Source organism: Sinocyclocheilus grahami, unplaced genomic scaffold (genome assembly GCF_001515645.1).
Source record: "Sinocyclocheilus grahami isolate Dianchi unplaced genomic scaffold, SAMN03320097.WGS_v1.1 scaffold464.1, whole genome shotgun sequence".
In the NCBI taxonomy this organism is placed as follows: domain Eukaryota; kingdom Metazoa; phylum Chordata; class Actinopteri; order Cypriniformes; family Cyprinidae; genus Sinocyclocheilus; species Sinocyclocheilus grahami.
In genome coordinates, this window is record NW_015505643.1 from 1,292,067 (window position 1) to 1,306,608 (window position 14,542).

The following is a 14,542-nucleotide window of genomic DNA, read 5'->3' on the forward strand; positions in this document are numbered from 1 at the left end:
ATGACTTGAATAGTTTATTTGGGGGAAAAAAATAATCAATGATTGAGCTGATTTTGTAGGCGAGTAAATCAGCATAGAAAATAAACAAATTACAAGCATAGATAAATACAACAGAACAAAGATACAAATTAAATAAGCAGTGCTTTATATTTTTCAGGCAAGTCTAACAGTATTCAGGTACAGAAAATGAATAATCAAAAATAATGTAAAATAATGAATAATGTAAAATAACACTGCATAGTCTTCACTATAAACTAAATCTAATAAATGTGTGTTAAAGCTACAAAAGTGATTTTTCTTTGTGTTTTGTTGAGTAGCCTAACATTCATAACACAGAAAGCCTCAGGAACATTAAACTGCTGTAAACCAATATAGGCTACTGTTGCACATCCATTTTCTTTCTCAATTGTTTCACTTCACCTATGCCATAAGCAACTGCGTTTACAAGGATACTTGCAGAGCACAGTATTTCAGGCACAAATAGACGCAGAAGTGAACAGAATTCAGTGTTCACGTGCATCTGCGTGGCTCTCACCATGTCTACAACGGACATGCACGGCGCGGCGCGATGCAACAAAATAAAATGAACCCATTATAATCAGTGATGCTGTCTGTCTACATTGGATGCGGAGTGGCACGACAAATCCCTGATAGTAAACTGATTCCGTGTTCTATTTATGACATACTGACAGAAAGTTCAAATGACTGGCAACGGTCGCTTTGTCGCGTCCACAGTGTAGACCATAGACTGTGTATGTAGACAGACTTCAGGGCCGTTCACATGTCGCGCCTAAAAACGCGTGGGAAAACGCCAGTCAGGGGCGGACTTACCCATTAGGCAAAGGTAGGCGACCGCCTTGGGCCCCCAAAAGCCAAGGGGCCCCTAAAATGCTTTTCATATATGTGCATTAAGCACGGACACGCGGACGTTTGCTGTTTACGGTGTTTATTACCACGACAACCGTCCAAGTCAGTGGCGCCTGCAGTTGTACGGCTGTACGCACTGTGAGTACCACGAGCGCTCAGACTGACCTGAGATTTGCCCCGCAAACATTTCAGCAGCTATTATAGGCCTGTGTGTCCCGTATTTCTGTCGACTGAACCCATGCCGTTAATTATGAATTTATCAGTCTTTTGCATGCCAAAGTCAATTTGTGCATAGAAATATTACACCAAATAGAAGCAGAAAATCGTGCTATACGCACTTTCATGAGATCGGGTTAGCCTACAATTAATTTGTTGGCTATTTCACAAATGGGAATACAACGGATTCATGACACTGTTTACATTCAAGCTACCTGTAAAATTTATAGTGAAAAGTACTTTAAAAGCGTCTGGAATGCAATAAAGTAATTTTAAAGCTGTTTTTTAAAGCATTGCTGCATGGATAAAAAATATAAATAATTAACATATCATACAAAATTGCTTGCAGCAAATTCTTTACATTTTAAGGTATTCAGAACAGAGCAACATAAAAATCAGAAAAAGCAGCTATACAATTAAAGGACAAAGTTTTACATATATGCCATTATAATTAGCATTTCATTTTTTAACTGTACGAATTATAAAATAAAACGCAAATTATAATCGGGCCTTCCATCAATTATAGTGATGAAAAAATGACTCGCCATCTCCTAATTGGATGTGCCTTTAGAGAGAAATGCAGGGATTACATAATGAAAGAGTTTATTTTATTAGGAGTCTATTTTCGATTTGAATTATTTCGTTTTAAACTAGTAATTTAAAGCTTTCTATATATTTTGATCATGTCTGAGTTTAGGTTCATCATTGTGAAGCGCTCCTGTTCCACACCGAGATGGCAGAAAGCGTTTGTTTTCTTTATTTTATAAAAGCACAAGGTTTTGTTGATATTGTGAGTGCACACAAATAAAACTACACCCTTTACAGTTTAGAATGATGTATTACTCTTACCTTTATGAGCAAAAATGACTGTGTATTTTAAGTTGTTTCCACTGTTAGAAAAAAATGCAAATGATCGCACTAGCGCCTCCAGGTCCTGCAGAGTGCGCTTCAGCTTAAAATAACTTACATTTAACGAACAAAAAATACTCCAAATGTTTTTATAAATTTATTTTATTAAAAAACGAAACGAAATATAATCACTTTTCCATTACATATAAAACTGAACTATTTTAATAGCTGAAACAGTAGTATAAGCTTTTTTTGAGAAAAGGGGAAAAAAGACGGGCTATAGGGCCTATATTTGAGACCCGTGCAGGGCTTTAATCCACTTCATCCAACGCTGTTTTGTTCTCATCTGTGAGCATGCTCTTGATATATGTATTTTAGGTGTGTAAATGTATAATTGCCTTTTAATTATTTTTTCAGTTTTATTTAAATTTGTAGTTAAAACAACTAAAAATAAATGTATTTTAAAGTTTAGAAATAGACAGCCTTTGCATACAGGCTTACACTGAAAACAACCAAATGGAACCTCAAGGTTGATCTAGGAAAATGTGTGCAAATGTATAGGGCCCCATTCCTATATTTTGCCTGGGGCCCCCAATTCACTAAATCCGCCCCTGACGCCAGTCGTGCCGCTTTCTCCTTCTTTCCAAAGCGCTCGGGAGCCTGCGCTTTCGTGGCGTCTGCTGTTGCTAAGCGACCGTGACCTGCGCTCTCCACGACGACGCGGAAGTTTCAATAAAGGATAAATGCATTCCAGCACTGAGAATCGCGTGCAGTAGCTCTGCTACTAAATGTATTTAAAATTGGTATCTCTGTACAGCTGTCACGTCTGGTGTCTGTGTGTGAGCAAAGAAAACAATCAGTATAAATATAACGATCAGTATCCTATACTAAACATCGTACATCCTGCGATGTGACTATCGCGGATGCGCACATCGCGATATTGATGCTGAAACGATATATCGTGCAGCCCTATCGCACAGCCCCAATGCTAAATATGCTGAGTATTATAAGGTTCAGAAGATCATAACATCATGTAACAGCAATTTTTTTTAGATTGTTTTTAGGCGTTTTGCCTTTATTTAGATAAAAAAAAGTGTAGAGTGTGGACAGGAATTGAAGATATGGAGATGGGAGTACTGTCTATAAAAATATGTTGAATTTATAACCTACCTATAGAACAATATTAATGTAATTACACACTTTGTGATCATGCATACATTCATAATGATTATATTATAATACCTTTGCAGATTCAATTACATTTAAAGGTTATTATTTATTTAATATATAAAATCTTTAGCTTTGGTTGAAGTTAATTATCATATTTTTGTTTAAATTGGTGCTCACACTACACTTTACACTACAGTTTTCATTCCTTTGACTTCCATTCAAAAGTGATGAAGTGAAAGTGACGTGACATGTGGCCAAGTATGGTGACCCATACTCGGAATTTGTGCTCTGCATTTAACCCATGCAAATGCACACACACAGCAGTGAGCAGTGAAAACACACCCGGAGCAGTACGCATACAAATACGGAACATATCAGAAACAAAAGCATTTCAAAGCTCAGATTATTAAAGTTAAATTTAAGATGTCATATCCCATCTGTTGCATTGTCCAAAGAAATTTTGCATGCAAAATCAAACAATAATTGGCAGATCCCCTGCAGTGCTGTTATCAACCCCTTGTAGAAGACTTCATGCCTAAACGAATGATACTGTCTGATAGTGTGCTTGATGCTTTCATAAATATCAGGTTGTATTACCTGGTGTCTCGACCCGCTGGTAGTGGTAGGGATTGACGCAGACCTCGTCCTTTTTCATGTGAAAGGCAAACTCACAGAGTTCAATGGCTCTGAGCTCATGATGAGACTGCAGGTCAGGCCAGCGCCAAAGACGACAGTAGATCACATGAGGGAGTCCTTTTCTGTGAGATACTTGCAACCGACCATCTAGTGATCTGAGAGAAAGAGAGAAAAATAATAGGCGATAATAATGATGACTGTAGCAGAAACAGTCCCAGCAGCTCATTCTCAAAAATCCAAAACAGAAGTACAGAGGAAATGTTATAATGGCTTAAATAAGAAACATTGTGTAAAACCTTAAATTAGCACAATATAAACACTGCTCAAAGACTTGCAGGGACAATGCCAAGGTATTATGTGAGACCGCACATGAAGTAAAAGTGGCCCAATTTCCTGTTAATGTGGTGCTTTCAGTTGCACGTCACACGTGATGTGAATGAGGAGAAGAAAGAGGAAGTCTATCAAAACTGTGTGTGTGTGTGTGTGTGTGTGTGTGTGTGTGTGTGTGTGTGTGTGTGTTTAAGGCAGTTTACTGTGCTCTAGTTTAATAACAGCTTCATCTGATATAGCCATATGAAAGCAACAGCAGACTCCTCAAACACACAAATGTAGTAAAGGCCAAATAATGCAAATCCCAAAAGCTCTTTAAAGCATGTCTGTCAGACCCCCCTCCCCCCTCCCATTTTACACCCACCGATCCCGGCCCAGACAGCCGCACAGACCAGGCTGGCCTGCCCGCGGCCACTGTGGCTCTCCCAGCAGCTAAATATGCTTTTAATTTTTCATTGCAGAGCCCTCGTTTCACAGGCAGATTACGAGATGAAAAAAAATTATGTAAAATCCAGACGCCCCACGGAGAGAGTGTGTGTTTACAAAAAAAGAGAGAGAGAGAGAGAGAGAGAAAAATTGAGATCAAAAAAGAGAATATTACGCAGTAAAATCTGAAGAATAAACAAGAATGTTTAGGCACAAACAATTCACTTTATGGTTAAGAGACAAGCTCACATGGGCCTCACACAGCAGAGCCATAATCACAGAGTTACTTCCTACAAGGGACAGTTCACCCAAAAATGAAAATTACCCCATGATTTACTCACCCTCAAGGCATTCTAGGTGTATATTACTTTCTTCTTTAAGAGAAATCTAATCAGAGTTAGATTAAAAAATGTCCTTTCAAGCTTTATAATGGCAGTGAAAGGGTGTTATTTTTCAACAGACCAAAAGAAGTCCAATAAAGCACATCCATCCATCATAAAAAGTGTCCCACATGGCTCAGGGGATTAAATAAAGGCCTCCTGAAGCGAATCGATGCGTTTTTGTAAGAAAAATGTCCATATTTAGAACTTGACAAACAGTAATCTCTAGCTTCCGCTAACTGTCACACACTCGTACACGAGAGAGTGGCGTTCCAGCGAATGACGTAGGCGTAACGTTAGTAGCTGGATCAATCTCCCTGACTGCTGAAACAATACATCTACCTCCGATGCAACCACCCAGCAAGTGGTTATTTCAACCCAGCTGTTGGGTTACAGTCAGAGCACGGGCTTTTCATCCTCTTCAGGAGAGATCTAGTCCTGAAGATTTGATGGACTTCTTCAGTGAAATGAAGGTTTGTATAGGGCTGAGCGATATGGGCAAAAATTAATATCTCTGTATTTTTTGGCTGATTTGGGATATACAGTATATATCTCTGTATTTTCGTTTTTGTATTTAGATATATATCATATAATTTTATATATATATATATATATATATATATATCACTTACCGCCCTATGTTGTCCAGCAAAACAATACATATTAAAGGCTATGAAAACAAATAAAGTGAATGTAACCATGTAAGCCTTTATATTATGTGCAAAAAAGGGTTAAAATCACATTTCATTCTAACATTGTAACACTGCAATCTAAAAACAAAAATAAGGCTTTTAAAGTGGAAGTTAAATTCACTAAACTAAAAATGAAAATAAATGAGAACAAAAGCACAGAGTTGTATTAGGCTATTTTGATTACCCCATTAAAGTCACTATATAGTCAGTGCTATCATAAAAATAGACTTACTTGTAGGTTTAAAATTCTACATGTCACATTTATTGTCCGACTACAAATATTTCAGCGAAATTTATATTTTAGTCAGAATTATTGCTCTCCTATTTAATTGAGTTCTGTCTGTTTGGCACGCATGCGAGCGGCGGCGCTCTTGTTGAAGTTTAGCGGAGAATCCCAAAGCAGAAAAATGGAAATATTTCCATGGCTTTCTAACATTTACAGATGGAGAATATACCTGTGAAATGTAAGTTATGCATTCAGGAAGACAGCACATCTCAAACACATTAAACAGAGCGAGTAGCCTAGTGTCTCTTTCAGCGCCACATGCAGCCTTTCTGTCAGAGCATATGACGGGCCGATCCACTTAAACTAATGTGCAAAACAAAAACTATAAATGATGTCTTACCAGTTTTTAAAGGGGTCATATGATGCTATTTTAAAGATCATTATTATGTGTATTTGGTGTAACAGAATATGTTGACATGCATTAATGTTCAAAAAACACATTATTTTTCAAATACTGTACATTATTGTAGGTCCTCTATGCCCAGCCTCTCTCAAACACGTCGTTTTCAACAAAGCCCCCTCCTTTGACAAGCACAGTCTGCTCTGATTGGCCAGCTGATCCAGTGCATTGTGATTGGCCGAACACCACAAGCACGCGTCAGAAATGTAACGCCCCTTACCATAATCGTTAGCTTCAGCTTTTAAAGTAAATATCAAGACAGTTAATAATGTCGTTAGTTTTACCTTCAGTTCAAGCCCAAAAGGGCAACAGAGTCGCGTGACAGACACAGTGATGATGCAGTACACGTGCTGATTTCTGACAGGCAGTTCACTGTCCTGTGATGTAACCCTGTTCCCCTCACACACACACACACACAACGCGTTACTCTGCTCTGCGCAAAACTCTGCATTTGAACAGTCAATAGAAAATACTTAAACTGATAACAAAACATACTTACAGTCACCGATTCAGAAGCGCCAGATTGTCATAGCAAAGGAATTGACCCTTTTTTTTTTTTTTTTAGAAATAGCCTTTGTGCGCAGCCAGCCTTGTACTGGCTGGGCAAAAAGTCGTCCATAAAATGCGTTGCACAAATTCAAACATCTGGGTTGCGCTATTCTGTTGTAAATAAATATTAACCAATGATTCCTAATTGCATCTACTTCCGGAAGGCCAAATAAAGTGCTTTTGTTTTCACACTGAATCACACAGCATCTCCCTGACATGTCTGCATCAACACTACTGCTGTTCCTGAAACCACGCCTTCTTTCTTTGTGTGCACATTTAGGCGGCATTATGCTAATATTTCCACATAGTGACGTAGATATGTGGGGGCGTGTTAGAACGAGGCGTTTTAGGTAGGCATGGTTGACTCTTAACTTTTATAAAGAATATCTCTTTGGATTTGAGACTTTAGTGTTTGCAACTTTACAGACCTTCTTTATGCACCAAGAGCTTGTAACACTCCAAAGAGTAATATAAAGCTTGTCACATGTTTAGAAACAATTGGATTATTATATATATATATATATATATATATATATCACTTACCGCCCAATGTTGTCCAGCAAAACAATACATATTAAAGGCTATGAAAACAAATAAAGTGAATGTAACCATGTAAGCCTTTATATTATGTGCAAAAAAGGGTTAAAATCACATTTCATTCTAACATTGTAACACTGCAATCTAAAAACAAAAATAAGGCTTTTAAAGTGGAAGTTAAATTCACTAAACTAAAAATGAAAATAAATGAGAACAAAAGCACAGAGTTGTATTAGGCTATTTTGATTACCCCATTAAAGTCACTATATAGTCAGTGCTATCATAAAAATAGACTTACTTGTAGGTTTAAAATTCTACATGTCACATTTATTGTCCGACTACAAATATTTCAGCGAAATTTATATTTTAGTCAGAATTATTGCTCTCCTATTTAATTGAGTTCTGTCTGTTTGGCACGCATGCGAGCGGCGGCGCTCTTGTTGAAGTTTAGCGGAGAATCCCAAAGCAGAAAAATGGAAATATTTCCATGGCTTTCTAACATTTACAGATGGAGAATATACCTGTGAAATGTAAGTTATGCATTCAGGAAGACAGCACATCTCAAACACATTAAACAGAGCGAGTGTCTCTTTCTCTCTTTCAGCGCCACATGCAGCCTTTCTGTCAGAGCATATGACGGGCCGATCCACTTAAACTAATGTGCAACTATAAATCTATAAATGATGTCTTACCAGTTTTTAAAGGGGTCATATGATGCTATTTTAAAGATCATTATTATGTGTATTTGGTGTAACAGAATATGTTGACATGCATTAATGTTCAAAAAACACATTATTTTTCAAATACTGTACATTATTGTAGGTCCTCTATGCCCAGCCTCTCTCAAACACGTCGTTTTCAACAAAGCCCCCTCCTTTGACAAGCACAGTCTGCTCTTTTGACAAGCGCAGTCTGCTCTGATTGGCCAGCTGATCCAGTGCATTGTGATTGGCCGAACACCACAAGCACGCGTCAGAAATGTAACGCCCCTTACCATAATCGTTAGCTTCAGCTTTCAAAGTAAATATCAAGACAGTTAATAATGTCGTTAGTTTTACCTTCAGTTCAAGCCCAAAAGGGCAACAGAGTCGCGTGACAGACACAGTGATGATGCAGTACACGTGCTGATTTCTGACAGGCAGTTCACTGTCCTGTGATGTAACCCTGTTCCCCTCACACACACACACACACAACGCGTTACTCTGCTCTGCGCAAAACTCTGCATTTGAACAATTGGCCCTTTTTTTTTTTTTTTTTAGAAATAGCCTTTGTGCGCAGCCAGCCTTGTACTGGCTGTGCACAAAGTCGTCCATAAAATGCGTTGCACAAATTCAAACATCTGGGTTGCGCTATTCTGTTGTAAATAAATATTAACCAATGATTCCTAATTGCATCTACTTCCGGAAGGCCAAATAAAGTGCTTTTGTTTTCACACTGAATCACACAGCATCTCCCTGACATGTCTGCATCAACACTACTGCTGTTCCTGAAACCACGCCTTCTTTCTTTGTGTGCACATTTAGGCGGCATTATGCTAATATTTCCACATAGTGACGTAGATATGTGGGGGCGTGTTAGAACGAGGCGTTTTAGGTAGGCATGGTTGACTCTTAACTTTTATAAAGAATATCTCTTTGGATTTGAGACTTTAGTGTTTGCAACTTTACAGACCTTCTTTATGCACCAAGAGCTTGTAACACTCCAAAGAGTAATATAAAGCTTGTCACATGTTTAGAAACAATTGGATTATGCACTTTCTCCGCAACAGCTCAGTCTGTGTCCTCTGCTATATTTTCAGATGCGCTCGTATCAAACTACTGTATATCGATATAAACGGTTTTGCCTCATATTGAATCGCTTATAAAGAAAATATCGATATATCGTACAAACTCGATATACCGCCCAGCCCTAGGTTTGTGTATGTTTTATATCATCTATAAAGTCTTTGTACACAAAGACTACACAACACAACATACGGGGACAAGATGTCAGTCAGCTAAATCCACCAGCAACGGCTGTTTAGCATGATGGAAACGCCTTGCCTTGCATAATTGATTTTATTTGTTACAATACTGATTCTAATTAATGCAGATGTTAAATTATGTTCTCAATTTCTGTACTGTTTGTTTAGGGGCAGGTTATGAAGTCAGTCACGGCATCTTTCAACTGTAAGTGAAGCGCGAGGCAGTGGTCTGAAGTTCGCAGTTCCCCCACCGACCAGCAGCCCATCTCCGGCTCAGATTTCAGCGACACACCAGCATAAAATAAAAAGATAACAGAGAATGGTTGAATGCACTTGAATTAAAATGTTACTTTTAAATGTTATATTTGCATAATTAAACGAGTTTAATTAGTTAAACGAGTTTAAACGTATGTAATATTGTAAACTATGCTGTATAATTCAATTAGTTTTATAATTTTGTCCATGGGTGCTCTTGCTTATTAACAAATGTTCACCTTTTGATTATTACTCTTGCCTCTAATAATTCTGTGTGACTTTTAATTTCCAACCTATTTTTGGTACATTTTAAGCCAGCAATAGTAATTTTTAAATAATAGTTGAGTTAAATAAAACAGGCGCTGAGTTGGTCCATATCTGACCCAGAGCTGGGTTGCCAAAATAACCCAAATTGGGTTGTTTTAATCCAGCATTTTTTAAGAGTGTAATTTACATTTTTGGGTGAACTATCCCTTTCAGTTCACACATGCATGCCCCAGTCAAAAACACATTAAGGCTAATGGAGACAAGAGAGAGTGGAGGAAGAGGGGAGAACTCGAACAGAACAAAGTAAAGCATTTCAGTACACATCGTATTTTTACCTGCTTCGCTTTTTAACTGCGGGCAAATAAACTCAGACTTTTCTTTGGATGGCCCCATGTGGAAAAGGAAAAAGGCATAATCATCTCAGAATAATGCAGTGAAGGCCTCGAGCAATGGAGAACAACCACACAGTGAACTTTTTCTGTCTGAGGCGAGTTATTCATGGGTCGAGAAAAAGAGGACTTTCACAGGCATAATCTAGCACATCATCATATCAAAACACATTTTCACACTAACCTCATTCTGTACGCCTACGGTGCTTATCTTTACATTCAAGGGCTTTCGAGCGACATTTTCATGATGCCTATCGGTGTAGCAGCCTCCTATAACGGTACATTCGTGATTGAGATCCGATCAAATACGCCGAAGCAATGCACGCACTGCTCCGGTGTTCTGAAAAATGGGGCCATACAATATGGTCCAAACCTCTCAGAGCACTCTATTATACATGACTGCTACATTGTGTGTTTGAAATATGCAACAGCAGCCAAAGTGCTGAGAGAGAGAGGAGGGCTGTGCACTAGGTCAGCAAAGCTCTCCAACCCTTTGAGGAATCCAGGCCACAGATACCATTCATAACACACTATTCATCCTTATACACAGTCCATAAAGCACAGATATGAAAAGAAAGGTGTGAACTTTCCTTACCAGACCCCTCTAAATGGGGTCATATAATACATTTCACATCATTTTGTTTTCATTCGCTGTACTGCACTTAAAAACAGTTCATGATGTGGTTTCCATGACCATCCTCTCTCTGATGCATAGAATCAAATGAGTCTTTTTTTTGTGTATCTTGAAGACTTCTACGGCTGCATTCACTCTGTGTTAATGTTTTGCCACGATTTTATTTTTTATGAATTGAGGAATCACGATTTTGAATAGAAATATTACCAAACGTTAGAATTAGACACAATATGCCAATGTTAACAGTAAAGAGAAAATAATGATCCATCCGCATGTTGGCACACGTGATTAACCGCTCTCGTGTGACGCACTCTGTGATAGACCATAAGTAGAATATATCACTAGGTGCCATTCACACAGAATGCACTTTTGTGTTGACAAAGATGCGACGCAGGCGGTGGAATAGGAAAAAATGCAGGAAGATGGGAGTTGAACTTCTTTTAACTTGAGCGCCGTGTTTTTAGAATGCCGTTTCATGCATGAGACGCTGCAATAGAGGCGAGCGCAACAGTCAAACACGTCCATGTTCACATGGAAAAAACTATGGAAAAGCAGCGCAATCGAATAAAAACCTGTAAAGAACTACTACTGTATGTCTGATATTTCATGCTTGCATCAAGGTGACAGGCTGAGAGCTGCTGTTCATTGTTTTTACAGAACATTTATAGTTAATAATAGTCTACTGGTGTTATACCTTCAGTCGTTTTGAATTTGAATTACCTTGACTTTTGAGATTTTTTTTTAAGCATTTTCCTTGTATTATTTCTGAACCTATAATATGTATAAGACAAGTTTGTACAAGATGTAGTAGTTCATGCATCTTTTTTTACAAAGATATTGAGCAAGTCATTTGTTTAACATTTACATCATGTTGACAACTTCATACAACCCTCTACATTGCGAGGAAATCACTTGCAAATGCGACTAAATCTTACTCTGGGCGACTAAATTATGTCTAACATTAGCCATTGGCTAATAAATTCTTAGATTTTACACGCCAGTATGTGTGTGAGAGGCGTTCAACACAGATTTTCACTCGATAATCACGCTGACTGAGCGCTTGAGAGTTTCGCTCTCCGTCAAGCGATCTGTACTATTTGGATGTGCTCAATGGTTCATGTCATTTACTCACTGGATGCGCAGTATGTAGCACGCAGCGCACCTGTATTTGACGTACCGTAAACTAGTGTGAAGGCGCACAACTCGCCGTCGCTTTACTGATAGCGCTGTGTTTCTCACACATGCAAAGAGAGAGAGCGAGAGTATTGCATACCACGCTGAATCGACTCGCTACATGTAAACCATATTCTTTGCTGTATTTTCCTGTCAAAATAACAGTTCATTTAGAATTATTCAGCTTTCACCAGTCCTAAGTTCAGTTAAAATGACAAATATGCATTCATTCATGGTTACCAAGTTTTAGTTCTAATCACTAGTTCTATCATTAAATAGTGCTTAATTATCATAATATCATAATATAATGCTTGATTGGCTGAAGTTAAGAGTGCACATTCAGTTATTTAAGAAGCTGTTCCATTTTACAAAGATAAGCTGATTGGGTGGAATCGTGTGTGTGTGTGTGTGTGTGTGTGTGTGTGTGTACCTACTTGACCATATTTTGGGGACAAATTTGTACCCAAAAGTGACAAAAACCTCAATTTGTGGATGTCCTCATTTGTAAAACTGTTAAAATAAAGTAAACAAAGTTTTTTTTTACTTTTAAAATTGTAAAAATGCTGAAAGTTTTCTGTGAGGGGTAGGGTTAGGGGTAGGGGTGGGTCTAGGTTAAAAAGTGTATAACTATCTGTACATAAAAACAATAGAAGTCTATGTAATGTCCCCATTTAGATAGCTAAGTAAACGTGTGTGTGTGTGTGTATTATATCAGTCTGGCGAGTAAACAAAATTATTTACTAGCCAATGTCGATTATATTGCCAATGTGTTCGTAGAGGGTTGTCATGTGTGGTGCACTTGAAATAGAAATGTCTTTATCTAGAGGGTTAATAAAGAAAAAATTACTTGAATCATGTTGTAGTTACATTTTCAAGTTGACTAGTTAAAAATCGAGAATTGGTCAAACGTTCTGACAAAAAAAAAAAAAAAATCGAGATTTTATTTTTTTTGCCATATCACCCAGCCCTACAGCAGTGTTGTCAAAAGTACCGATGTCGGTACTGAAGTTTTAAAAATGTAACAATCTTCACAGAGTGCTTACACAGATACACATGGGAGCGTTTGAAAGCCGCATCTATCAGCAGATCCCTAATAGATCTGCTCATAGACGAATCTGCTGATAGACACAGTTTTCAAACTCTCCCGTGTATATCTGTGTAAGAGCGTGAAGCAATGATCATTGTAGCCAATCACAGACATATCTGTTGAGCATGAGAACACAATGGCCAATCAGAGCTGTTTAAGAATCCGCTCAACAGAGCTCAAAATGCTAAAGCGGGAAATGCTGGCATCATCACATTTTTAAAGTTTCAGTACCGACTGGTGCCAACATCGTTAACAACACTAGTAAACAGTATTCAAGCCACTACTGGCCTTTTTTGTGATAGTTGTAAATAACACTTTATCTGGTGTTTAGGAATAATATATTACTGTAAATCTATCCTAATTCCTCCTTATGACCGCAATGTGACTAGGTGGGCCTCGGTGCTGTTACCAAATAGTGTTGTTGACATGTGACAATAACGGCCATGTTATTGCATTCAGTTTTCTGATGTCATAAATTAACAATTAACGTCTGTTTTCTTAGTACACTGAAATCTTTTATTTCAAATTTTTATGACATACACTACTGTTTTTGAAAGATCTCCTATGCTTACCAAGGCTGCATTTTTTTTGATCAAATATACAGTAAAAACAGCAATATTGTGAAACATTACTACAATTGAAAATAACATATGTTGAAATTAAATTTTTTCTTGTGATGGCAAAGCTGAATTTCCAGCAGACATTGTTCCAGTCTTCATCATCACATGATCCTTCAGAAATTACGCTGATTTGGTGCTCAAGAAACATTTATAATTATTATCGAATTGAACTGAAAACAGTTCATATTTGTGTGGAAATACATTTTTTAGGATTCTTTGATGAATAAAATGTTCAAAACAACAGCATTAAAAAAAAAATCTATAAATCTTTACTGGCACTTTTGATCAAATAAAAATGTAATTTCTGAAAAATAAATAAATAAAAATCATACTGAACCAGAACTTTTAAAAGGTAGTGTAACTCCTTTTAATACAATTTTTTCATACACAAAAGAAATACGACAGGTAACTACAATTAGGATCATTTAGGAAATGAAAAAGTTTGCACTGAGATCGGTCCTTGGGCTCTGGCATTCATTAGATGCATCCATCTGAAAATCGGCATCAGTTCTTCAATTTTCCATTACATTCCAGCACTCAGCAGAGAGAGAGCCTGTGTTTGCTGCTGCGTGGGCAGACCTCATGTGAAAAGGAAGCACTGAATGACTATTGATTGAGCTACAGAGGGCAAATGAGGTCAGCAGCAAGGCACATCCAACCAAAAGAAACGCAGACACACACACACACACACACACACACACACAGCCTGGAGGGCGGGTCTAGCCCAGTCTCCCCCTGACTCCCCACCCCCATCTGCATGCCGGCTGTCACTTGAGTAGAGAGAGGGGTGAGACTGGTACAGAGAGGGGGTGAGGA

General features: G+C 38.0%; 1 protein-coding gene across 1 annotated transcript in view; it reads right to left on the reverse strand.

Moving 5' to 3' along the window:
- Window positions 1-14,542, reverse strand: part of LOC107553101 (mothers against decapentaplegic homolog 3) — a 51,416-nt gene that overhangs the window by 16,437 nt on the left and 20,437 nt on the right. The window contains exon 2 of the mRNA XM_016235223.1: window positions 3,700-3,893. Coding sequence (XP_016090709.1) covers window positions 3,700-3,893 — 194 coding nt within the window. The remainder of the gene's footprint in view (window positions 1-3,699; window positions 3,894-14,542) is intronic.